We start from the raw sequence: 25025 nt of genomic DNA, 5'->3' as shown, positions 1-25025 counted from the left end.
AACCTTTTAAAAATTTCCAGCATCATTTTCATTCATTTTCCTTCGGCTTAGTCCCTTTATTAATCAGGGGTCACCACAGCAGAATGAACAGCCAACTTCTCCAGCATATGTTTTTCACAGCGGTTGCCATTCCAGCTGCAACCCAGTATTAGGAAACATCCATACACATTCACATTCATACTCATTCACACTCGTACACTATGGCCAATTTAGCTTATTCAATTAATCTATAGCGCATGTCTTTGGACTCTGGGGGAAACCGGTGCACCCGGAGTAAACCCATGCCAACACGAGGAGAACTTGCAAACTCCGCACAGAAATGCCAACTGACCAAGCCGGGACTCGAATCAGCAACCTTAATGCTATGAGGCAACAGTGCTGTTCATGACAAGTTTCATTCAGATGTTGAACCCAAAACAAGATAATTCGAAGACCATTGGCATCCATAGTAGGAAAAACAAACACTTTACAGAAGTCAATGGTTACAGATTTCATTCATTTTCTCTTTGGCTTAGTCCCTTTATTAATCAGGGGTCGCCACAGTGGAATGAACCATATTAAACATATTATCCAGCATATGTTTAATGCAGCGGATGCCCTTCCAGCTGCAACCCATCACTCGGAAACATCCATATACACTCATACACTACGAACAATTTAGCTTACCCAATTCACCTATACCACATTTTTGGACTTGTGGGGGAAACCGGAGTACTCGGAGGAAACCCATGTCAACACAGGGAGAACATGCAAACTCCACACAGAAACGCCAACTGACCCAGCCGAGGCTTGAACCAGCGACCTTCTTGCTGTGAGGCGATCGTGCTACCCGCTGCGCCACAGTGCAGTTAGAGGGTTCCTTTCTTCAAAATATTTTCTTTTGTGTTCATCAGAAGTAAAATAAACAAATATGATCAAATATGATTGGAACAAGTAAGAGGAGAGTAAATGATGACACAATTGTTTGTTTGTTCGTTTGTTTGTTTTTGACAATTTAAACAAAAATATACAAACAAGTCCAATGGGGTATATGCACAGATAGTGTTTTTCAGCCAAAGATAAACTTCCGGTGAAAGCTTAATGTGACTATTTTGAAATTCATAAGGTTCCTTTTACAGCAATGTTGTGATGTAATTAAAATACATTCAGTTAAACAGACTTAAGCATTCATAGACAGCTTAAATTCTACAGGTGTGCAGGGACAGGGACAGGGACAGACCGTTACCAGTTTGTGAATATTAATGGACAGCTTTCACAAGTCAGGCCAGTAAAGTATGGGGTGCCTCAAGGATCAGTTTTAGGCTCCTTGCTGTTTGCAAAATACATGCCATCCCTGGGAGACATTATTAGAAGACATAGGATCAGCTTAATCAATTATATATTTCAACAAAACCTGATAAGTTTGAACTGTCTAAGCTAACTGAGTGTATTAAAGATGTTAAAGACTGGATGACCAACAATTTTCTTCTCTTAAACTCAGACAATACAGAATTATTACTTATTGGGCCTAAATCCTGTACACAGCAGATCTCGCAACTCGACCTGCAATTAGAGGGATACAACGTTAGCATTAGCTCTACTATAAAAGATCTGGGTGTCACATTAGACAATTTAACTTTTGAAAATCATATATCCCATGTCACAATAACTGCCTTCTTTCATCTGAGAAATATTGCTAAATTACAAATTATCCTATTCATCTCAGATGCAAAAAAGCTAGTCCATGCTTTTATGACTTCTAGGCTGGATTACTGTAATGCTCTGTTTGCTGGCTGCCCAGCATCCTCTATTAACAAACTTCAATTAGTACAAAATGCAGCTGTCAGAGTTTTTTACAAGGTCTAGAAAATATGATTATATCACCACAATTTGATCCTCCTTACACTGGCTGCCGGTTAAGTTTCATATTGATTTTAAAATATTGCTTCTTACCTATAAAGCTTTAAATAATCTTGCTCCTGTTCGTCTAACCAATCTTCTGTCTCGCTACAATCCAACCCGCTCTTTAAGATCTCAAAACTCAGGGCTTCTGGTAGTACCCAGAATAGTCGAGTAAAGGAGGTTGAGCCTTTTCATTTGCGGCTCCTAAACTCTGGAATAGCCTTCCTGATAATGTCCAAGACTCACACACACTCTCGCAGTTCAATCTTTTTAGTAAGGCATACACTCAATGCATCACATAGCTGTATGATGCATGAATGTGCTCCACACATCTCGTTTACATACACTATAAACAGCAGCTACGCTTATTATTCTCTTTTTTCTCTATTTCCACCTGGGGATACTCATTCCGAGGCCCCCAGGGATTATGCAGTGCCACTGATGCGATGCAAGACCTCTGAAGAGATGATCCCAAGGTTTCCACAATCCCGGACCAGGCCGTATCCTGAGCAGCTGCTGTGGTGGTCATGGAGGAGTAGAGAGCATGCGTCTGATTCCAGTGAGACTCCAGGGACAGACGAGTCTTCGCTAATGTCCAGTGTTCTCCAGCCTCCGGCACCTAGACTGGAGCTCTGCACAAGACGTTTGGCCATAAGAGAAATGGTCTTGCCCAACTGAGTCCGGTTTCTCTCTAGGTTTTTTATCCTTCACTTTCGCCAATTGGTGATTTTTTTTTTCTCGCCACAGTCGCCACTGGCTTGCATAGTTCTGGACTTGTAGAGCTGCGCATTGATGGATTGCTCTTCAGAGTTTGGACTCTCAGCAGTGAATATTAAACCACACTGAACTGAACTGATCTGAACTAAACTGAACTTAAACTCTGAAAACTGAACTGACACTGTTTCAAGTCACTATAATCTTTTATGTGGAACTGCTTTGACACAATCTACATTGTAAAAGCGCTATAGAAATGGCGTGGGAATATGGAATTTAATGAAGTGCAGTCTGAGGACTCACTTTATATCGTATATCTATCTGAAGATCACAGATTTTTAAAGAAATCAGACCTTAAATCAAATTTTATAATGGAAAGAGTTCAATTCAATTCAATTCAATTCATCTCTATATCTATAGCGATTTTATAGTAAATTAAAACAGTGTCAGTCCAGTTTTCAGTGTTGAAGTTCAGTTTAGTTCAGTTCAGTGTGGTTTAATATTCACTGCTGAGAGTTCAAACACTGACGAGCAAATCCGTCGATGCGCAGCTCTATAGATCCTGAACCATGCAAGCCAGTGGCGACCGCGGCGAGGAAAAAACATCACAATTGTCAAAAGTGAAGAATTCAGAAACCAAGCTCAGATGGCACGACCATTTCTCCAACGGCCAAACGTCTTGTGCAGAGCTGCAGTCTAGGCACCAGAGGCTGGAGAGCGCTGGACGTCCATCGTGGAGAACCTGCAGGTGGGAGAGGTCACCGGCTGTTGTACAGGCTGTCCCTTCAGGATCAATGCGAGGACTCGTCTGTCACTAGGGTCTTACAGGAATCAGTCTCCTGCTCTCCACTCCTCCATAACCACCACAGCAGCTGCTCAGGATACGGACTGGTCCAGGATTATGGAAACCTCGGGAATCATAAAAAAAGATTAACATAAGCGCAGATGTCCTTCAAATTATAATGTCTTTGGGGACGTGTTCCTGGCTCCGGTTGCTCTGATTAATGCAGTATAACACAATCCTTTAGAGGATTTGGATTTCAAAAGCATTTGTGTTTTATGTGTATGCTAATGCAAAGAGATGCGTCTTTAATCTAGTTTTAAACTTAAGGAGTGTGTCTGCTTCCCGAACTGTGCTAGGAAGGCTGTTCCAGAGTTTAGTTCACCGGAAGTGCTGAAGCTGGCTGGCTGAAATTAAAAGTCTGTGTATATACCCCTTTAGACTAATTCATGCAAAGGGAGTGCAAACATCATCAGCTCAGCAACTCACCACAACAAGATCTTCAACTTCAACCGTAAAACAATCATTTTAAAAAAATTATTAAAATCTTTGGGTGAACCATGCCTTCAATGTTGAAGTTTTCCCATTTAAAACAGTCTCTCATATTTTATTTCTCAAATACACAATGAAAGAAAATAAATGTGTGAAATTCAACACAAACTGAATATGCATATAAATATAGTTCCTCTGCTTAATTACTGCACTTGCATTACAGTGCAAAAATAGATATACAGTAGTTCCTTTGCCTAATTACTGCATTTGATTCCATTGGAAATTTGAAAAAAAAAAAAAAAAAGAGGCTTTGATCTGAAAGATGTGCCAGTGAATCGATATAATGACAAACTTAGTGAAGCATCCCTAAGATTTACTAACATAATAACCTTTTTATGGTACACACAGGTTGGTATTTTTGGGATTTATAGCCTAATCAGACTCTCTCTCATCCACTCTTCTCCTCTCTCGGTTATCAAAAGAATGAAAAACGATAGAGAGGAATTTGGTCTAATAACCCGGCATTTGAAGGCTCCATCCCAAGTGAGTCATCTGATGGCGCTCTGCAGAACGAATGTCTCCTCGAGGCGCTGTGTTTAGTTAAGTCTTCACAGATTTGAGCACTGCAACAGACAGCATCTGTCCAAAATGCCTCGTACTTCCTTCCAATTATTTGCGGACAGTTCTGGATCAGAAAATGCAGCACACACGGGGCTTCACAGACCGGCTGAACTCCTCGCTCTTTCGCGCTGCCTCAGATCAAGCTTGATCAGCCTCTTCAGAAACAGGATAAAAGCTAAAGGAGGGGCGTCTGAGAGTGTCAGGATCAATGTCAATAGCCTAGTTGACTGCCCTTATCAGTACGCTATTGCTATGCATACCACAGCGCTGCAGCATTTGCCCTTCCCAACGCTTCTCCTCTAAGAAATAAATATTTTGGGATAAGAGGGGCAATAAGAAATAACCAGTGAATGTGAATATATCAGCCTTTTACATTCTCCTGTGATAGTGATATACAATACATCACTAACAGATATCTAAATCAAATCTTCATTAAAACAATGCAAATCTCATGCAAAAACATCATGTCACGTATTGGCAGCCTCGGGTCTCAAGTAATTTAAAATAAATGAGCTTTTTCTAAACAGACCTGATAAGACTAGGATAGTTATAGAACATAATGAGGTTACACTGATCTTCTCTAAACGATGAGTGATTGACATTTCAACATAATAGCATGTGTGTGTACTTGTTTTAGAATAGGGGTAAATATTTTAAACCTTGCACATAGAAATTCATCTTATACAGGGCTCAGCATATATAAGTACACCCCTCATAAATAATTTTTTTTAATTCATATTTTTATTAGGAAGCTATACAATATTAGATTTGTGCATATACATTAGATTAGTCAGTACTGAAGCCAAATCTGAAGCCTATCTAAGAAAATAACTAACGATAACGGTCCAAAAACTAGAACACCCAAATTTATATGTTATAGAAAAATATTAAATACAAATTTAAAAAGAGGAAAAATCAAGAGAAGCAAAAAATAAATAAATAAATAAATAAAAGAAAAGTAGAAAAGAAAAAAAAAGAAAAATTTTGTTGAAATTTTGAAGGTTGCAATTTATTTTTGCAATATTTAGCTTGAATTTAATTGTTTAATCTTTATGTTTGGTGACTAAAATATTATTTCAATAAATATATCTGTTTAATAAATCAGTTTTATTTAAATGCACCAAAATACATTGCCTATATGAGAAATGGAGAAAATATTTTCAAAATGGGGTGTACTCAATTATGCTGAGCACTGTAGATATAAAATTGATCAGGAAAAAATGTATGCAACTTAAGCTGGGCATTTTTTTGTATGCAGAAGCACTTTGCAGAAGATGAGGTAAATATAGTACAACACTAGTGAATCCATAATTATTAGGCTATTGTTTTTATTTTTATCAAGCTATCATGTTTATTTTTCCAATCTGGTCTCAATTGAAAGCAGAACACAAAAACAACTTGTACCCATCAGGCAGGCAATAATAACATCAAGTAACAGTTCATAAAAAATGAAAGGAATAGAACTGTGGCCAAATCAGTCAGCAGGACTTTTCCACATGGACGGTGGAGCTTCAGGCTGTGCACACGTCAATGCTGTTTACATTGAGGTCTAGTCGGGTTCGAAAATAAATGCTGTTGGCTCAGGTCTGACATGGGGCTAATTTTATCAAGTCTTTCTCAGGTCAGTTTTTTGCTTTTAAATATCGTCACCTTATGAAGAATTATAAGGTTCTATCTGACATTTTTGTCAAAATTGAGTTATTGACATATTCTTATCAAATGACAACTTATTTACATTATGGGATGTTTTTTTAAAAAGTTGTTTACATTTTAAGACTTTATATTTAAAAAACAAATGTTACACACATTCTGTTTGCCATGGAATGCAAAAACTTTAAAGCTCAATATCTCAAAATCATTCAGAGCGCAGATAGAACCTTATGATTTCAAGGTGACGATATGTTATACACATCAGTCAGGTACAGATTTTTAAAGGGTTAGTTCACCCAAAAACAAACATCCTGTCCTCATTTATTCACCCTATACTTGTTTCTTTGTTCCATTAAACACAAAATAAGTTATTTAGAAAAATGTTGGAAACCTGTAACCATTGATTTCCACAGAATTTGTTTTGATAGTCCATTCGTTTAATTTAAGTTACATGCCAACTAATTCTCATTAGATTATAAGTAGACTTATAGGTATAGTCAGTTAAATGTCTGTTAAAGGTGCATTATCAACAGATATTAAGCAGACAGTCTACTAATACTCAAATGGACCATCAAAATAAAGTGTTTCCTTTGTTTTTTCTACTATGGAAGTTAACGAGTTTTCATCTTTCAAAACAAATATCTTATTTTTAATCTCATAAAGTTTTGAATTGAGGGTGCATAAATAGTGAGTAAAATAAATTTCTGTGTGAACTCTTCTTTTAAGACTGGTGAAAACCTCTACTTCAAACCACATTGGTTCGAACTTAGTGATGTCACGCAGTTGGTGGAGTGATAACTTCTGCTGATTAAACAATTAAAGATAAAAATAATTCTAGATCATTGCTGTAAATTATGGCATTTGCTGCTTTGCTATTTTTGTTCACTGCTATTTTTCTGATTACCATAAGTCACGTGAAAACATATGCACACTTCAGAACATGTGTTTTAATATTCCTAGCAAACTGAATGATTTTTTATGTATGAGATGAAAGCTGTAGATTGTAATGCATGTAAGCTTGTTGTTTTGCCCTTGTCCACAATCTATTTAAGTGCATTAGTCATTCTAAGCAGAAATTATGCTTCTAACTACAAGTCATGAGCTATAATTAAAAGTTTGCAATAGCTCGTTGGAACTATAGATTCAGGAAACAGCACTTGCAACCTTATAGTTGCATTATACACTCACGGGCCACTTTATTAGGTACACCTTACTAGTAGCGGGTTGAACCACCTTTTCCCTTCAGAACTGCCTTAATCCTTTGTGGCATAGATTCACCAACGTACTGGAAATATTCCACAGAGATTTTGGTCTATATTGACATGATAGCATCATGGTTGTATTCTGCATACCTCGGTTGTAACGAGTGGTTAATTGAGTTACTGTTGCCTTTTTATCAGCTCGAACCAGTCTGGCCATTCTCCTCTGACCTCTGGCATCAACAATGCATTTGTACCCACAGAACTGCCGCTCAATGGATATTTTCTCTTTTAGGACCATTCTTTGTAAACCCTAGAAATGGTTGTGCATGAAAATCCCAGTAGATCAGCAGTTTCTGAAATACTCAGACCAGCCCGTCTGGCACCAACAACCATGTCTCGTTCAAAACCACTTAAATCCCCTTTGTTCCCCATTCTGATGCTCGATTTGAACTGCATGCATGCAGATCGTCTTGACCATGTCTACATGCCCAAATGCAATGAGTTGCCGCTATGTGATTGGCTGATTAGAAATTTGCGTTAACGAGCAGTTAATAAAGTGGCCGGTGAGTGTATTCTAATTCATTCACAACCTTCCAACCAATTGAACTAGCAACATATCAGGGTGCTACAAATCATATATATAAATAAAGAGTTCAGATGCCATCTTTCGATTTCATCTAAAAAGAGAATTTTTCCCAGCCTCCTGTGGCAAAGAATACCTTGTTTTCAATGCCTTTAATGTGAAAAAAATAATCATAATCACAGGAGAGAAGAAGTTTGGCCAGAGGAGAAATGGTCGTGCCCAACAGAGCCTGGTTTCTCTCAAGGTTTTTTTTTTTTCACTTCGTCAACTGCTGAAGTTTTATCCTTGCCACTGTTACCACTGGCTTGCTTAGTTTGGGACTTGTGGAGCTGCACATCGATGGATTTGCTCTTCAGTGTTTGGACTACGAGCAATGAAATTTAAACCACGCTGAACTGAACTAAACTGAACTTCAACTCTGAAAACTGAACTGACACCGTTTCAATTTACTAGAAATTCTATGTTAAGCTGCTTTGACACAATTTACATCGTAAAAGCGCTATAGAAACAAAGATGAATTGAATTGAAGAAAATTTCAGGTAGCACTCTTTATACATACACAGTTGAAGACGAAATGTTTTAATAGTTATTATGATTATTATGCATTAATTATGCAACATTATTAGCCCTAATGTGAAATTTTAATTCCTTTTCAACTATTTCCCAAATGATGTTTGAAGAAGCAAGGGCATTTTCACAGTATTTTCTATGATATTTGTCCTCTGGTGAAACCTTTAATTATGTTAATTTGGCTGGAATAAACAATCAACAATTAAAAAATGATAATTAGACAGGTCAGTACTATTAGCACAAACCACTGTTTCCTAATAACTAAATTAATCTGCTTTGCCTGCTTAACCCAATTAAGCCCATCAAATGAACATCAAGCTGAATAATATCTTACAAAATAACTAGTAAAACATGTCTCGCTCCTATGTTGTGTCCCAAATTACAGAGTTTCTGGAACAAAATATTCAACGTTTTTTCACATACATTAGACATTCCGACTGAACCAGATCCTATATTAATTATGTTTAGAGTTTCGAAAGAATTGCTGAGGTTCAACAACAGTTTGTTTTATATGGGTTGATCTCTCCCCAAAAAAACATATCCTTTTGTTTTGGAAGAAAAACAAGGTCCAACTCTTAAATTATGGCTGACAAAGTTAACGGGCACATTACATCTGGAAAAAAAATCAGGTATACCCTAATAGACAAGGTTTTGTTATTTGAAAAATTTGGTCCCCTTTTATTTCCTTTCTACAAACTTGTGATTAGTATGTTCACTATGCCTTCAGTAACTACTTTTAACACTGGATAGAACTGATGGGGGGTTGGTTGGGGGAAAGTATGTAAAAGTTTTGTTTAATTATAATTATTATGACTGGTTGTAGGTTGATTTTTCATTTTCTCTTTTTTTGAATGTCTAATTGTTAAAAAGTAAGATTAATGTTTGTATTAAAAAACATATTTACAAGTGAATGTCTGCTAAAAATTTCAAATAATAAAAATGTTTAAACAAAAATAACTAGTAAAATATTACTGTCGTCAAGGCAAATACAAAATAAATTAGTTATTAAAACTATTATGTTTAAAAATCAGAAAATTCTTCTGATTTTACTTCTGGTAAGTCTGTCAGGCTTTACTCTGTGAGAACATCTGACTAGATGTACATTATCCCTTACTTATTATATTATATATTCATATATATAGCAGGTTTAAAGCAAAAGTGCCCAATCGTGCTCCTGCAAAGCTAATATCTAGATGATTTTAGCTCCATCCGGCTCCCCAACACATTTGCCTGTAAGTTTCTATTGAGTTTGTCATTTCTTAAGGCAACTGTATTACAGCTTCATTGTCTTTTTAAAACAAATGCCACTCTCCTTCCCTCTCCTTCATTTCTCTCTCTCTCAGTGGATCAGCAGTCTCCCATGGCACACCTCATTAATATATTGGTGCCCAAGGGAAGACAAAATACTCCTCCATCATCCAATTTTCCTGCCATCCTTGAAAAATGGATCAGTGAACGAGCCGTGCTTAATTACAGCTGGAAACGAGAGATATTTATTGAGGAGGATTGTGCAAAGCATTAGCATTCAACAAAGAGGACGACATGTGCGTCCTTGATGGGTCCATCGTCTCGCTGACAGGTAAGATCTACTTAGGGTAAGACCTCAGTGGTATGTCTGAAACATTTATTCAGGCTTGGCTCAGACTTGCAGCTTGAAACCTAAATAAATGGCCCTCTCTAAATAAAATTTGGATATAATGGAAGTATCTCTTATGTGTATTTCAGCTAAACAACAAGAAAAAACGTAGGGTGGGACTTCAGAAGTTAACTGGATTGTTGTCATTTTCCATTGGTTGACCACATGTGATTGACCAGCCCTCATCCAAGTGAGTACATCATTTATAACAAGTCACTGCTGGATTATAATGTATCAATATGGAATGATTGCTTTTAAGAGTATAATTCTAAAGCTGTGTAAATCAAATCCTATTCCTTAATTAAGGCATGGTAAAAATATTTCACATAACTATTGAGCGTGGTCCAGTATTGCATTATTCTGGCATCCTTGATACGTTTCGCAATATATTGCATTTCTTGAAAATAACATGGACCAATACAATGATTCCTGTGTTGTGCTCAATATGTTGACTGCTCATTTTGATTGCTTCTTTGTCTTTTTATTGCCCTAACTTTCTATGGCATACAGTTTTGTCTTGGGAGGAAAAAAACTCACCCTCATTTTTGGGTGCTTGGGGGTCCCTTATAATAAATCAATAATAAAATGTGCCAGCTAACCCCAACCCCCAGATTTTGGTTTGTTGCCTCAGTGCAACAACATGCTAAGGGCACTAAACACCTAGGTTTTCTGGTCAGTTGGCATTTCTGTGTGAAGTTTGCATGTTCTCCCTGTGTTCGCGTGGGTTTAGTCAAAATTATTAGACCCCCCTCCAAATTTTTTTTTCTTTTTTAAATATTTACCAAATGATGTTAAACAGAGCAAGGAAACTTTCACAGTGTGTCTGGTAATATTTTTTCTTCTGGAGAAAGTCTTATTTGTTTTATAGAATAAAAGCATTTTTCTTTTTTAAAACCCATTTTAAGGTCAAAACTAGTAGCCCCTTTAAGCTATATATTTTTTTTAATAGACTAGATAACAAACCAGCATTATACAATAACTTGCCTAATTACCCTATCATGCCTAGTTAACCTAATTAACCTAGTTAAGCCTTTAAATGTCACTTTAAGCTGAATACTAGAAAAATCTGAAAACTTGAAAAACATCTAGTAGAATATTGTGTACTGTAAACATGGCAATCATGGGGCTAATAATTCTGACTTCAACTGTCAACGGTCCCAAAAATGGCTCTTTTGCCACCAGAAGAAAGGTCAAATCCACACCCACCTCACATTTCATTGATCACCAACTTATTATTAGACTTTTTTTGTGATATTTAATAAACTTTTTTTTAAAGGTGTGAGAAAACCTTTGAGCCAAAAAACTGATTTGTTGTCTTAGGGCAACACCATGCCACAGAGGGCTAATAGTTTCACCTCTCCCATTCTTTTATTGCTATTAATTTCTTTTTTTTTTTTTTTTTTTTAGATTTTATGTCATTAGTTCTTGTATTATTAATGTTTTCATTGGGGGGGGGGGGGGGGGGGGGGTTACTGCCAAGTTTGGTGGTTATTAACAAGTCATTGCAAAATAAATAGATAATAAAATATGTCAAAATATGTAATATGTAAATATGTAATTGCATACCTCTGTGCACACTGTTCACTCTACGCCTGTTTCAGACAGAGAATGGCAGGCAGACATCAACAACCCACCTTCTTTTTAAAGTTTGGTGTTGTAATTACTAACTGCACTATAAGGTTTTCTCTCTGGTGATTGTTATGTGATGTATTCTAGTGATGTTGTCTAGTGCACATATTTTAGGAGGTTTGGTTTAGATGGCGATTTGCAGGGTGGGATAAAGGCATTCAATGTGCTATCAGGCTAACATTAGCATTTTACAATATCATCTATTGCAATTTTAAATGCTACAATATTCATTGTCAATTGTGATTTCATGCTGACTTCAACAAGCCAAGGTCATCAGCTTCACAATTCCCCTGAATCTGTGTGGTGGGCATTTTGTACACAAAGATGAGCAGGGCAGAATGTGAAATGCCCGTCTGAACGCGCATGCAGAGCATGTTAGGCCAGAGGACACGGCCCTCTGCTTCAAACCAATAACAGAGAAATTAGAACAACGCTCATAGGGAGAGACAGCCATCTCAAGGGTAACTAAAGTACGCTGTGAGAGAGACAGATAAAGATCGAGAGAATCAGAGGCAGAGAAACAGAGCTGTAGAAGCCATTCTGACTGCATTTCAGCTCCATTTTCTCCTCACAAATGTATATTTGTAGTGCTCATGAATGCATTTCATAGCATTGTGTTATTGTGAATGATGTTCCAATAGCTATGTAAACAGAGCAGTGAAAGGAGCTGTGAGGCAGAGCTTTAAACTGTCTCTGGTTTCCTGTATTCTGTCTTTCTTACTGTTGATGTCTAGGTAGGATGTCTGTATTTTTGCCTCGCACAAACATTCAGTATGCCGACAGCAATCACGTTAGACTCGTCTCCTGCGAAACTCTGGTCTTAAACGTTTAGTGTAAATAGTTATTGGCAGAATCCTTGCTTGCTGTGGTTTGTTGTTTACATGCAGTAAGATCTCTCATTACATTAGTCTCTTAAAGCTCCAATGTGGAAATCTGCAGGTTGACTCTGTTAAGGGGGAAATTCACACAACAAAAAGGACGTTTCAGTCATTATTAATTCACTTTTTTGTCATTTTAAACCTGTGTGAAATCTGATTTCTTCCTAGAACCCGGAGTACAAGTTTACTTTTTAACAATTTTAACCAACAAATTTCATACCATTTGCGTAGACAGAAAAGAGAGCCTGTGTGTGCCTCAGAAAAACTGTGTGTCACATTTATTGTCAGATTTTGTCTAAATAATTAAATGAATCAGTTATCTTCATAGAAATCAGTTCAAATTTAGCATGAATAGCACAAAAAAAGGCAAAAAAGTAATCATTATGAGTATTTAATTTTTTCCCCTGAAATCTATGGCAGCAAAGAGAGCTTAACACGCTGCGTTAAGAAAACACATGCAATTACAAAAACACCAGCAAATTAAGAAACGATCTTCATCAGTTTGACAGCACACATGTAGCAAATTCTCACAACACAAACAACTGAAGAAACGCACTGCATTTGTTCCCAACACTTGCAAATATCCACGTAACACAACGGAAATGTTTCATGGGGACCCAAAAACATGACAGACCCTGCTGAGATATGGATGTGATAGTATGCTGTGATTGTTGCTCAGAGAAGTTGTTGGTGGTCTTTTAAAAATTAGTTTTTTGTTTATTTTAATATCTTAATTACACGATTCCATTGTCTTTTGTAAATTATTAGCCTAAATAAACTGATGATTAAATGTAAAACGTTGTTTTAATAGTATGCAGCCTGTTTAATATATACAGCGCGTTTCTTCAGTTTGTGTTGTGAGAATTTGCAACATGTGGGCTGTCAAACTGATGAAGATCATTTCCTAATTTGCTGGTGTTTTTGTAATTGCAGCTTGTTAAGCTCTCTCGGCCACCGTAGAAATCTGCTATAAGTCAAAACTTATGTGAGATGTTGTACTGTTGCAATTTCAATCACGCACTCACTATAGACCTATATTTCATATATGACTCTGCAAACTTGACATCGCAGACCAATCATACAAAATGCAAACCAAAACTCAAAGGTGTGTTAACTCTAGAGTGCTGCATAGCAGAAAGTCATGGGATGCCACTTTTCACACCTGTAAATGTGCACTTCATAGCAATCTGAAAGTGAAAGCAAACCATTCAAAATGACTAAAAGTAAACCGCCAATTTTTGATCAGCAGAAATGCGTTACATCAGGTGCTGGCTCCAGATCTGGCTCATAAGCCTTGATTGTAACTAAACAACAATCTCTAACTCCCTTACTATCTTTCAGCTTGAACCGGTAATTACTCTGGCATATGTTTTATGCAGTAGACGCCCTTCCACTCACATCCCAAACACCCATACACTCTCTCACTCACATACACACTCATTCACTACAGCCAATTTTGTTTACCCAATTCACCTATAGCGCATGTGCCTGTCATTATGTGAAATGTGCTGTCACTCACATTTCAAATAACTTGATTTAATATGAATAACCTGGGTTTTAAATGTAACTTAACGATGTAATTTTGACATATTTGACTTGTTTTTTAGTGAAATGTGGTATGTGAACAGTCCACTTGATCTCAGCCCCTCGGGAAGTCCTTTCCAATTGAGGGCCCTTTTAAGTCCACTAACAGTGAACACCAACAGTGCTGAAGTCCCTTACAGCTGGTTCCCATTCTGGTAGACTTTTTACTGAGATGGGTTTGGTTAATTTAAAATGCACTTAGTGTAAACATAAAATCACTCCTATTTGGCTTAAATACTGCCCCCATCCACAATAGACTTACAAATACTCACGTTTTGAGTGAATAATAGACCCTTTTCACATTTCCGGGTTTCTCAGTAGCGGAAGTCATCATAGCTTGGTAAACTTAGAGCGCAGTGAATGGGAGAATACAACAATTTATTTTTTTTTTTTACCATATACATTTTTTTTAACCTTATTTGCTCAAATAATACAAAGAAAAAAAGACTTTTAGAAAAAAGGAAAAGAATTGTGTGAGACTGATGACGGCAGCCAGAGGAGAAAATTATGTCAAATTTAATCTCAGCCCCATAGACGCTACATTAGAAATGCCTCCCACAAGTGGCAATTTGCTTTTTGTAATTTGAAGCAAAGGTTATTTACAACATATATAAATGCATAAAAGTGTTCATACGTTTTTTTTTAAATATTATCTAAATAATAATCTAAATATTAAAAACTTCCAAGGATTTAAGATGCTGATGACTGTTTAATGCATCATAACAGGCTTGTGAAAAGGGTCCATAATGTTCAGTTTCTTTGCATATAGAGCTATTTACTTTATTAGAGCTCGGTGGATCATCAGGCACTATTGGATGATTTTATTGATCTATTATATATTTTTTGACCTTTAAAGTTCCAGTAGACTTTATCTTGCATTTTATAAATCACCAAGACTCATAGTAATTCCTAAAATGTTCTTTATCTACTATTTTCCTAAGTACAGAAACTCACCTACATCTTTGATGACCTGAGGGTGATTTAATCCACTGCATTGCTTTCATTTTTGTTTAAACTTAGCACTTAAAGGGATACCAAAAAATGAAGATTCTGTCATTATTTATTCATCTCCACTTGTTCCAAACTCGTTTGTGTTTTTTTCATCTGTTGAACACAAGGAAAATTTACAGAAGAATGTTGGGAAAAAACAGCCTTTGACTTCAATAGTGTAATTTTTGTTCTTACCATGGAAGCCAATAGCAGCTTTTTTACAACATCCTTCAGAATATATTGTGTTCAAAAGAAAAAAGACATTCATAAAAGTTTAGGACCACTTAAGTGTGAGTAAACGGAGAGAAACTGTTCAGTTAACCAGCCCTGTTGAATGCATAACCCCTAGTAATTGCAAGGATGTCATCATTTGCCCATACTTGACATTTAATTCAACACTTGACAGCGTGTTTATCAAAATTCCATATAATTTCAACAACATTATTAGATTATTATATGCAAATGACATTATAATTTATAATTGCACCTCCTAAATGCCTGCTAATGTAAAAGGTCTAATTACTGATGTCCAGGGTATAGTTATGGGTCATTAGCAGCATTGTGAGAATTTCCTGTCCCAACACTTTTCTGTAAATTAGACCTGATTAATTTGCCTGGATTTGATGATTTTTTTCCTGAGAAAGCCACTGCTGCTGCCTTCATTTTTACTTGCACAATTTTAATTAATGAAAAAAGGGAAAATAAAAATGAATGAATGAATGAATGAATGTTGGTGGGTGGTGGGGATGCATGATAATATTACAAAAAATGTGGGTGGATTTTCGAGATGCATGAAAAAAACAGACCGATTCAGCACAAATAAAGAAGTTTTTTTTTTCTTTTTTTTTTCATTGATGTCTATTGATGCATAGTTTTTTCAAATCATTCTAATCATCCTGTTTTGCACCAAACAAATAACAGTATTCAGGTTTGGAACAATATGAGAACGAGCAAATAACGACAGATATATTTTTGGGGTGTGAACAATCCTTTGAATATGTAACTGTTTGCAGCAGTGGTTCATAATTAGAATAATCTGCTGGGAGCCTCATTATAAATTATGTAATTGACATATGCATTGAAAAACACAAAAAGGAGAGCACAACCAAATTCCGAGAATTTACACGGGGGAGCCGGTTAAAGAAGATGTCACTTAAATAGTACAACCAAATGGCCATGACAGTGTAAAGGCTTGTGGGTAAGCATGATTTATCACTAAGCATAAACCATGACATGCTTGAATGCTTGCATCTACTTTGTTCGGCTTCAGTCACCAAGCAATTTCAAGACACGCTGCACCTAATCTATAAGATGGTAAAAAGTGTGGAGGTCATTGTGAAAACTGAGGAAAACCGGCAGGACTAAACGAGAAAAAAATCCCTCTGACCAGTATGACCCTTCTCTATGCATATCATGAGTCGGGGGGATTGTGAGACTGTTAAGATGTGCAGGGGAGAGCGAAGCAGTCAAGAAGTGTGACTGTGTGTGTGAGGTGGATTTTTCAAATTCCCTTTTCTTGGTTAGATTTTTTAGCCAAGTAAAGAAAGAATATGGAACAGCGCTTTATTTTACACCATCAATATGCCACCAGAACTGCCATATTGCTGTATGGTTGATGCATTCTGGATCCATGTCGTTTTTTTTAACTATTTCATTTATTACTTAAAAGAAAACACAAAATTTACACCTACTGGCCACTTTATTAGGTACACGTCCAACTGCTTGTTGACGTAAATTTCTAATTAGCCAATCACATGGCAGCAACTCAATGCAGTTCAAACCGAGCATCAGAATGGGGAAGAAAGGTGATTTAAGTGACTTTTAACGAGGCTTGGTTGTTATTGCCAGACAGGCTGGTCTGAGTATTTCAGAAACTGCTGATCTACTGGGATTTTCACGCACAACCATCTTTAGGGTTAACAGAGAATGGTCCGAAAAAAAAATCCAGTTAGCAGCAGTTCTGGGGGCACAAATGCCTTGTTGATGCCAGAGGTCAGAGGAGAATGGCCAGACTGGTTTGAACTGGTAAAAAGGCAACAGTAACTCAAATAACCACTCGTTATAATCCAGTTATCACTGAGCACAAAACACGTCCAACCTTGAGGTGGATGAGCTACAGCAGCAGAAGACCACACCAGGTGTCACTCCTGTCAGCTAAGAAGAGGAAACTGAGGCTACAATTTACACAGGCTCACTAAAATTGGACAATAAAAGATAGGAACAACATTGCCTGGTCTGATGAGTCTCTATTTCTGCAGCGACATTCGGATGGCAGGGTCAGAATTTGGTGTCAACAACATGAAAGCATAGGTCCTGCCTTGTATCAATGGTTTAGGCTGGTGGTGATGGTGTAATGGTGTGGGGAATATATTCTTGGCACACTTTGGGCCCATTAGTACCAATTGAGCATCGTGTCAACACCACAGCCTGAGTATTGTTGCTGTCCATCCCTTTATGACCACAGTGTACTCATCTACTGATGCCTACTTCCAGCAGGCTAATGTGCCATGTCATAAAGCGTGAATCATCTCAAACTGGTTTCTTGAACATGACAATGAGTTCACCATACTCAAATGGCCTCCACAGTCACCAGAGCTCAACCCAATCGAGCACCTTTGGGATGTGGTGGAACGGGATATTCACATCAAGGATGTGCAGCTGACAAATCTGCAGCAACTATGTGATGCTATCATGTCAATATGGACCAAAATCTCTGAGGAATTATTTCCACTACCTTGTTGAAACTATGCCACAAAGGATTAAGGCAGTTCTGAAGGCAAACAGGGGTTCAACCCAGTACTAGTTAGGTGTACCTAATAAAGTGGCTAGTGAGTGTATTTACATACATCTCTAGTTTATTTTTCAATGGACACTGGTGTTGCTAAAAACAAACTCTATGTGCTACTTAAACCCTTTTTACACTGGCCCAGAGCACCAAACTGAGAAAACATCAACACATGCGTACAAATTCTCACAACACATGCAAATACAGATACGCTCTGCAAATAACGAAGACCACAATGAAAAAGTGTTGGGGACCCCAAAAAGTGATTCAGCTGTGTTATTGGAGATGTGAGTTTTTACTTTATTTTAAACTATTTATGCACACAATCACACTGGTGTGATCAGTCTAGGCTGGGACCAGGTGCATATAATCAGTAAGAATATTCAGACAATCAATGTGACTTTTCAGAGATAGAGGTGTGCCAAGATGTCATAAATCATAATTTATCAGTGTTTTCAAACAAATAATGTCTATTTTAGATTTCAGACATTCAGGGTGTACTCACACTTGCTATCCGAACCGTTCAATTTGTTGGCCTTAGCCTGGTTGGAAGAGGTGGGCCAGAGCGTGGTTTGATTGGGCTTGGGTGCGGTATGCTTGTGAGTGCAAAACTTAGCCATAAGGGTTAGCGGGTAGGGGGGATAATCACACTGAACTCGCTTGAAGGCAACCATGCCTAGTGTGATTACACTAGAAAAACAAAACATTTATGTTTTGTAATATACAGTTGAGGTCAGAATTATTAGCCCTCCTTTGGTTTTTTCTTTTTTTTAATATTTCCCATATGATGTTTAACACAGCAAGGAAATTTTCACAGTATGTCTGATAATATTTTTTCTTCTGGAGAAAGTCTTATTTGTTTTATTTCGGCTTGAATAAAAGCAGTTTTAAGATCAAAATTATTAGCCTCTTTAACCTATATATATTTTTTGATAGTCTACAGAACAAACCATCGTTATACAATAACTTGCCTAATTACCCTAACCTGCCTAGTTAACCTAATTAACCTAGTTAAACCTTTAAATGTCACTTTAAGCTGTATAGAAGTGTCCTGAAAAATATCTAGTCAAATATTATTTACTGTCATTATGGCAAAGATAAAATAAATCAGTAACTAAAAATAAGTTATTAAAACTCATTCATTCATTTTCTTTTCAGCTTAGTCCCTTTATTAATCCGGGGTCGCCACAGCAAAATGAACAGCCAATTTATCCAGGCAATGTTTTACGCAGAAGATACCCTTCCAGCCGCATCTCTGGAAAAGTTATTAAAACTATTCTGTTTAGAAATGTGTTGAGAAAAATTCTCTCCATTAAACAGAAATTGGGGAAAAAATAAACAGGGGGCTAATAATTCAAGGGGACTAATAATTCTGACTTCAAGTGTCTATGCTGATGTCTATGGAGATTAAAGTAATAATCATTTTACACATAATCTGAAAATGTGCATTACACTGTATAAGTAACCAGAAGAAACTTTTTTCTATTTCTTCTCTCAATTTAAACAAACACTTTCATGTAATTTAGGAGAAGTTTAAATAATTAATTAACTACCTCCATTCAACATAAAGGTTATATATTAAATAATATATTTATAGATCATATATTAAGCTGTTTAAATGACAAAGTACATGTTCTTACATGTATCTGAGAATTGGCATATCAGATTCTTCACAATATAAATAAAACGTCTGTCAATATTTGCAGAAAAGAGAAAAAGAAAGGGGGGCCATGGGATTATTTAAAACTTATGCATGAAACAGTTCCTTGTTGTTTGTATAGTTTTAGCCCTAATAATATGTTGAATTGTACAATTAAATCAACCGATGGCTCAAGAGGCAGCTAAGTTCATCTTTTTTAGGCATCCCCCGACATATTTCTGTTATGGTCTGTGCTATTCGCAAAACTTTCTTTATTTGCATGTGTTGTGAGAATCTGCGTGCACGTATGTCAATCTGTCAAAGATATATTCTTTATTTGTTGGTGTTTTTTCTATTTGCATGTGTTTTCTTATCTTGCAGTGCATTTAAGCTCTCTCAGCCATCGTGCCTTTCAGACAAATTGTGGATTACAATTTGTATGCAACTGACAGTGTCATTCACCAATCACAGTAATATGAAGACACCCTCAAATGACTTTCCGCCCATAATTTTTACATCACACTTAAGGACCTCAGTGAGAACCAGAAGCCAAAACAGATGCTGCCTCGCTCTTTATAAATATTTGTTTTGCTTTCTCATCCAATTTATTTTGATAAGGTGCCTTGCCTCGCCCCTGATGTGTGCTGTTTTGACAGACTTACGTAGTAAATACTCAGCTGCATCCTGCTCATAATCTGCATCCTCCGGAAAGTGGTCAATCTTCTTACAGACGCCTCGAAACGTTCCTGCAGCCATGAAGAAAGCAGAGAGAGACAGATTCAAATACCAATCTATTTCTTTTGCGTGTGTGTGCTTGCATGCATACAAATACACACACCGCAGGAGTCCATTTTATCTTTAAATACCAAAGTAAATGTGTCTTGGTGTGTTTATTTTGATGTGTTCTCTTACGCGTTTATCAGGTCAATGAGCACAGTTCTAGTAAGCTGCATGCTATATATTTGTGTATGTGTGTGTGTGTGTGTGTGTGTGTGTGTGCGTGCGTGTGTGTGTGTGCACGTATGCATGCCGTCTTGTGCATTCGCTGACAGCCCCTGTTCACTCGGCTGTGTGCTCAAGATGACAAATGAACAAAAATAACGCTTCTGCCCTCGGGCATAACATGTGACCGGCTAATGAAGAGGTTTATCGTACCAAATACATGTGCCCTATGTAGGGGGAAACCATGCTGACATATACTGTCACATTCTCCGCTGCATTAAAGCGTGCACAGCTCAAATGCTTGCTTTGTATCGGAATTGCTTTTCATTTTGAGGAACACTGATGCATCGAGTTCTTTCAAGCTAAGATGAATCCATATTACTGGGAAACTGCAGCTGTTAAAATGGAGGAATTCACAGTAGATATTAATACTAAATGCACTGATTTGAATTATTATTATTTTTAATTATTATTTTGGTGGTTATACGTAACATGCAATCAACCATTAATTTCATTCTAGATTAAAGTGAACCAAAACCCTTGTGACAGATTTTATTAAAACATTAAACTTCCATTTTACTATAAAAGTACCATTTAATTCCCGAACTGTGACTGGTATCAAAGTATATTACACACAATGGAAAAATGTAATACAGTAAAGTAAAATAATCAGCTGTCAGAATGCACTGTAAAAAAATCTGTAATAAAAACAGTCAAAAGACTGGCAGCAGGGCTTCCAGAGACATTTCGTAAATTACAGAAAATAACCATTTCACAAAATTACAAGCAAAAACTGTAAAAATACAGAACATACGGTCAACGAATCAAAATTCGTTAAATTACAGTTTATTACTGTTGATAATTTGCATTTAAACTGTGAAAAAACAGGAAAAACAACCTGTCAGAATAAAAAAATGTAGATATTCTCTAAATAAACAGTAATTTCTTGCTCCATAATTACAAGTTATTACTGTCATTTTACAGATTATAAATGTAATGATACAGGTTATTACTGCCATTTTACAAATTATTACTGCAATTATATAGATTATTACTGTGATTTTACAAATTATTACTGTAAATATATAATTTATTATTGTAATTATACTGATTCATTATTGTGATTTTAAAGATTATTACTATAATTATACAGGTTATTAATGTAATTATACAGATTAATGTAATATTGCACAAAATCTCTAAATATTCCATAAAATTTTACAAATAATTAATAAAGTACAAATAATTGCTGTTGTGATAAAACACTGTAAATAAAACTATAAACTAGTTTAGTTTAACAAATAATTTTAGCACATGTTTTAGCACATTAAACTCTGCTTAAAAATACAAAACTGTTATATATATATTTTTTTTTCCTTTTTTTATTTATTTATTTTATTTACAAATAACACATTTGGTCATCATTTAACAACAAAAACAAGTTTGGTGTCATGTGAGGATGCCTGAACAACAAAGATGAGGATCAAATAGTAGTTTATTAAGAGAATCGTTTTGCTGAAACAGGAACAAGCAGGTGCATACAGATAATCCCTTCGGTGGCCGGAAAGTGCAAAACAACATTACAAAGTGTGAAACACTTTTTACGAAGCTCGAGACAAATTTACATTTTGGAAAAAATTTTACCTACCATAAGACACAATTATATAAGGAAAAACGATTTCATCAAGGACGAAACAAATTTACATTTTAGAAAAAAAAATAACAAGACACAAATCACTTTTACCAGTCCTGAAACAAATTTACAATGACAGATTCTTTACCGAAAGGAAACGTACCAGATAAGTGACGAATCTGCTACTCTGCAAACATGAATAGTTTACATCTGGAAAGGGGCACCAGTTAACATGGACACCAGTTAAACCGTAACAGATTAATCGTTCAGATTACTTTTAAGAGTCCTCAAGCAGATGTTTATTTTGAACACTGAAGCAGTATGACTGGTGTTTCCGTCTGGTCCGCATCCTTTAGAAACGCCAAACCCCGACCACACGTAAAGCAAAACCGTGTTAATCTGCTTATGTGTTTGCCACAAAATGGGCAAAACAACCCTCGACTGCAGTCCATGTTTGGTCACCATATACTTTATTTACACCATGTACTCCACAACACAAATTTACCACCACCAATGACAACACTTTTCAACAAGTCACTTCCGGTGTGTGGTACGTAAAGAATTCGTTTTGGGACTGGTAAAAGTGATTTGTGTCTTGTTATTTTTTTTTCTTAAATGTAAATTTGTTTCATCTTTGGTAAAATGGTTTTTCCTATATAATTGTGTCTTATGATAGGTAAAAATGTAAAATGTACATTTTTCTCGAGCTTCTTATTTAGAGATTTTTCTGCACTTCCCGGCCACCGTAAATCTCAAGTGTAAAGGCGGCAAACACAGTAACAAAGCAAAGCAAAGGGAAAAGGTATCGCAGCACTGACTGAACAGTTTAACAAGACTCAACAACGATGTGTTTATGTGTGCTGAATTTATAGTCTTTGGAATCAGTTCATAATAATCTTCTGGCTGTGTTTGTAATCAGTGAGAATTAGGAACCTGGGTGTGATAAAAAATAGAAAAATAACGTAATACCAAAATACAAGGAAAAACACTTAATTTAATGTTAGAATTTTTTATTACAGAAAATATCTGTAAAACAACAGGTATTTCACTGTATAATGAAAAACTGGAAAATTCTGCAAAAAAATACAGACAATTATCTGTAAAATAACACTTATTTTTTTACAGTGTGTGTTTGTATTTATGTCGACATCATAACATTCATGAAGAATGTTTATATCCAAATAAATTAGCAGATAATATAGTGATAAATAATAAATAATTATATATAATAATATAATAAATAAATCTATATAATGTATAAAATGTAAAAAAGGCAATAATAACTAAACATTTTTTTACTTAAAATACATTAATACTGGCAAAATAGCTGAGGATTTAATATATTAATATGTTTAATAAAACATTATAAATAATAACCAATAAAAAAAAACACACATTGCAATTAATTTACATCAAATGAATTTATTTGTCAAATAAAATATATTTAACTCAATCTGGAACTACAATATTGTCCAAAATACAATTATTGAAAAATAAAAAAGAAGTACATGACAAGACCAACAAAAATCTTCAGCATATTATCTAGGGATTTCCAGATCCAGTCACGTGATCAGAAATTGGGCCCAATCATGCGGTTTCAGACTCGATTGGAATCAGACGTTACCTCCCAATCAGGACTCGAATATATTTATAAATATATATTCTGATTATAATTTTTTAACACATTTATAGTTTTGCAGTGGCACAGAATTATACCTCTTTCTTGACTTTACACAGAAACAACAATGCATGCGGCATGACATCATTTTGTTGCAGAGACGCTATTGGTTAAATGAAATTGAAAGTTGATGACGACAACATTGCCATTGCAAACTGTGAGATATGTATATTTGGGATTGCATGCTGGGTATTTGGAGGTGCTATTTGTTTTATATTACAATTTTTTATATTTACTGTTACACTGAAGTCCAAAAGTGTAGAATTGATGTTATTTATTACTTGATTGCTCAACCTACCTCACAGCAGTGCTCTGTTTGTAAACAGAGTTGTTGAATGTTAAAATGAGATAAATTAAATAAAAAATAAGGAACATCCTGGGTCGGTTTATTCGCTCTTCTTTATTCTTTTTTATGTAATATAGAAATTGAGGATCGAGAGATACTCAAAATCAAATGATTTGAACAAAAAAACCTGATCGGGACATCCCTGATATTTTCCAGCTCTAAAAAATGGCGTTGGCATCTCAAAACCCAAGCTGAGCACGAGGGTTAAGAATATCTCACTGAAAAGCTCATGTCAATCAACAATCTTTTAAATAACAACACATAGTTATGCTTGAAATTAACATTAAACACACAGCACCATCAGTAACCACACAGACCTACGTCATGCTTTTCTTGTAAATGTTTGCGTGCAATGCTTTTAGCCATTTTGTTTGAGAAAGAGCCAGAGCAGGTCTCTGAGGTGCACAGCGAGCGCTTTGAATGATTCAGAGTGAATCAGGGCACTCGGGCTCCTTCAGAAACCCCCTCTGGCTCTGCCCGCAGTCCAACATCACCACCGTCTACAGGTGACCCGACAGACGGCCAATTCAGAGCTGTTCAGATCCACATACACACGGAGGCAATCAGAAAGCAATGAGACAGGGACGATTATTGTTGTGGTTCTTAAGACTGCTGTGACGTATTTATTTGAGTGGGAAGGTCTTTCATATCATATGAAATGAATCCTCTGATAGAAAATAATTATACACCACTGACTGTAGGAGGAACATTTTGCTGATTGCCAATAAAATATCATGACGCTTAAGTATCTCCCCAATTCTAAGAAAAAAAACTATTTCTATGATTGAATG

General features: G+C 36.1%; 1 protein-coding gene across 1 annotated transcript in view; it reads right to left on the bottom strand.

Moving 5' to 3' along the window:
- cacng3b (calcium channel, voltage-dependent, gamma subunit 3b) overlaps positions 1-25025 on the bottom strand; it is a 78820-nt gene that overhangs the window by 7089 nt on the left and 46706 nt on the right. The window contains exon 2 of the mRNA XM_056453822.1: positions 20298-20381. Within this exon, the coding sequence (XP_056309797.1) occupies positions 20298-20381 (84 nt within the window). The remainder of the gene's footprint in view (positions 1-20297; positions 20382-25025) is intronic.

This window comes from Danio aesculapii, chromosome 3 (genome assembly GCF_903798145.1).
Source record: "Danio aesculapii chromosome 3, fDanAes4.1, whole genome shotgun sequence".
Lineage (NCBI taxonomy): Eukaryota > Metazoa > Chordata > Actinopteri > Cypriniformes > Danionidae > Danio > Danio aesculapii.
Note: the sequence above shows the minus strand (reverse complement) of the source record. Positions and strands in the feature narration are given on the sequence as shown.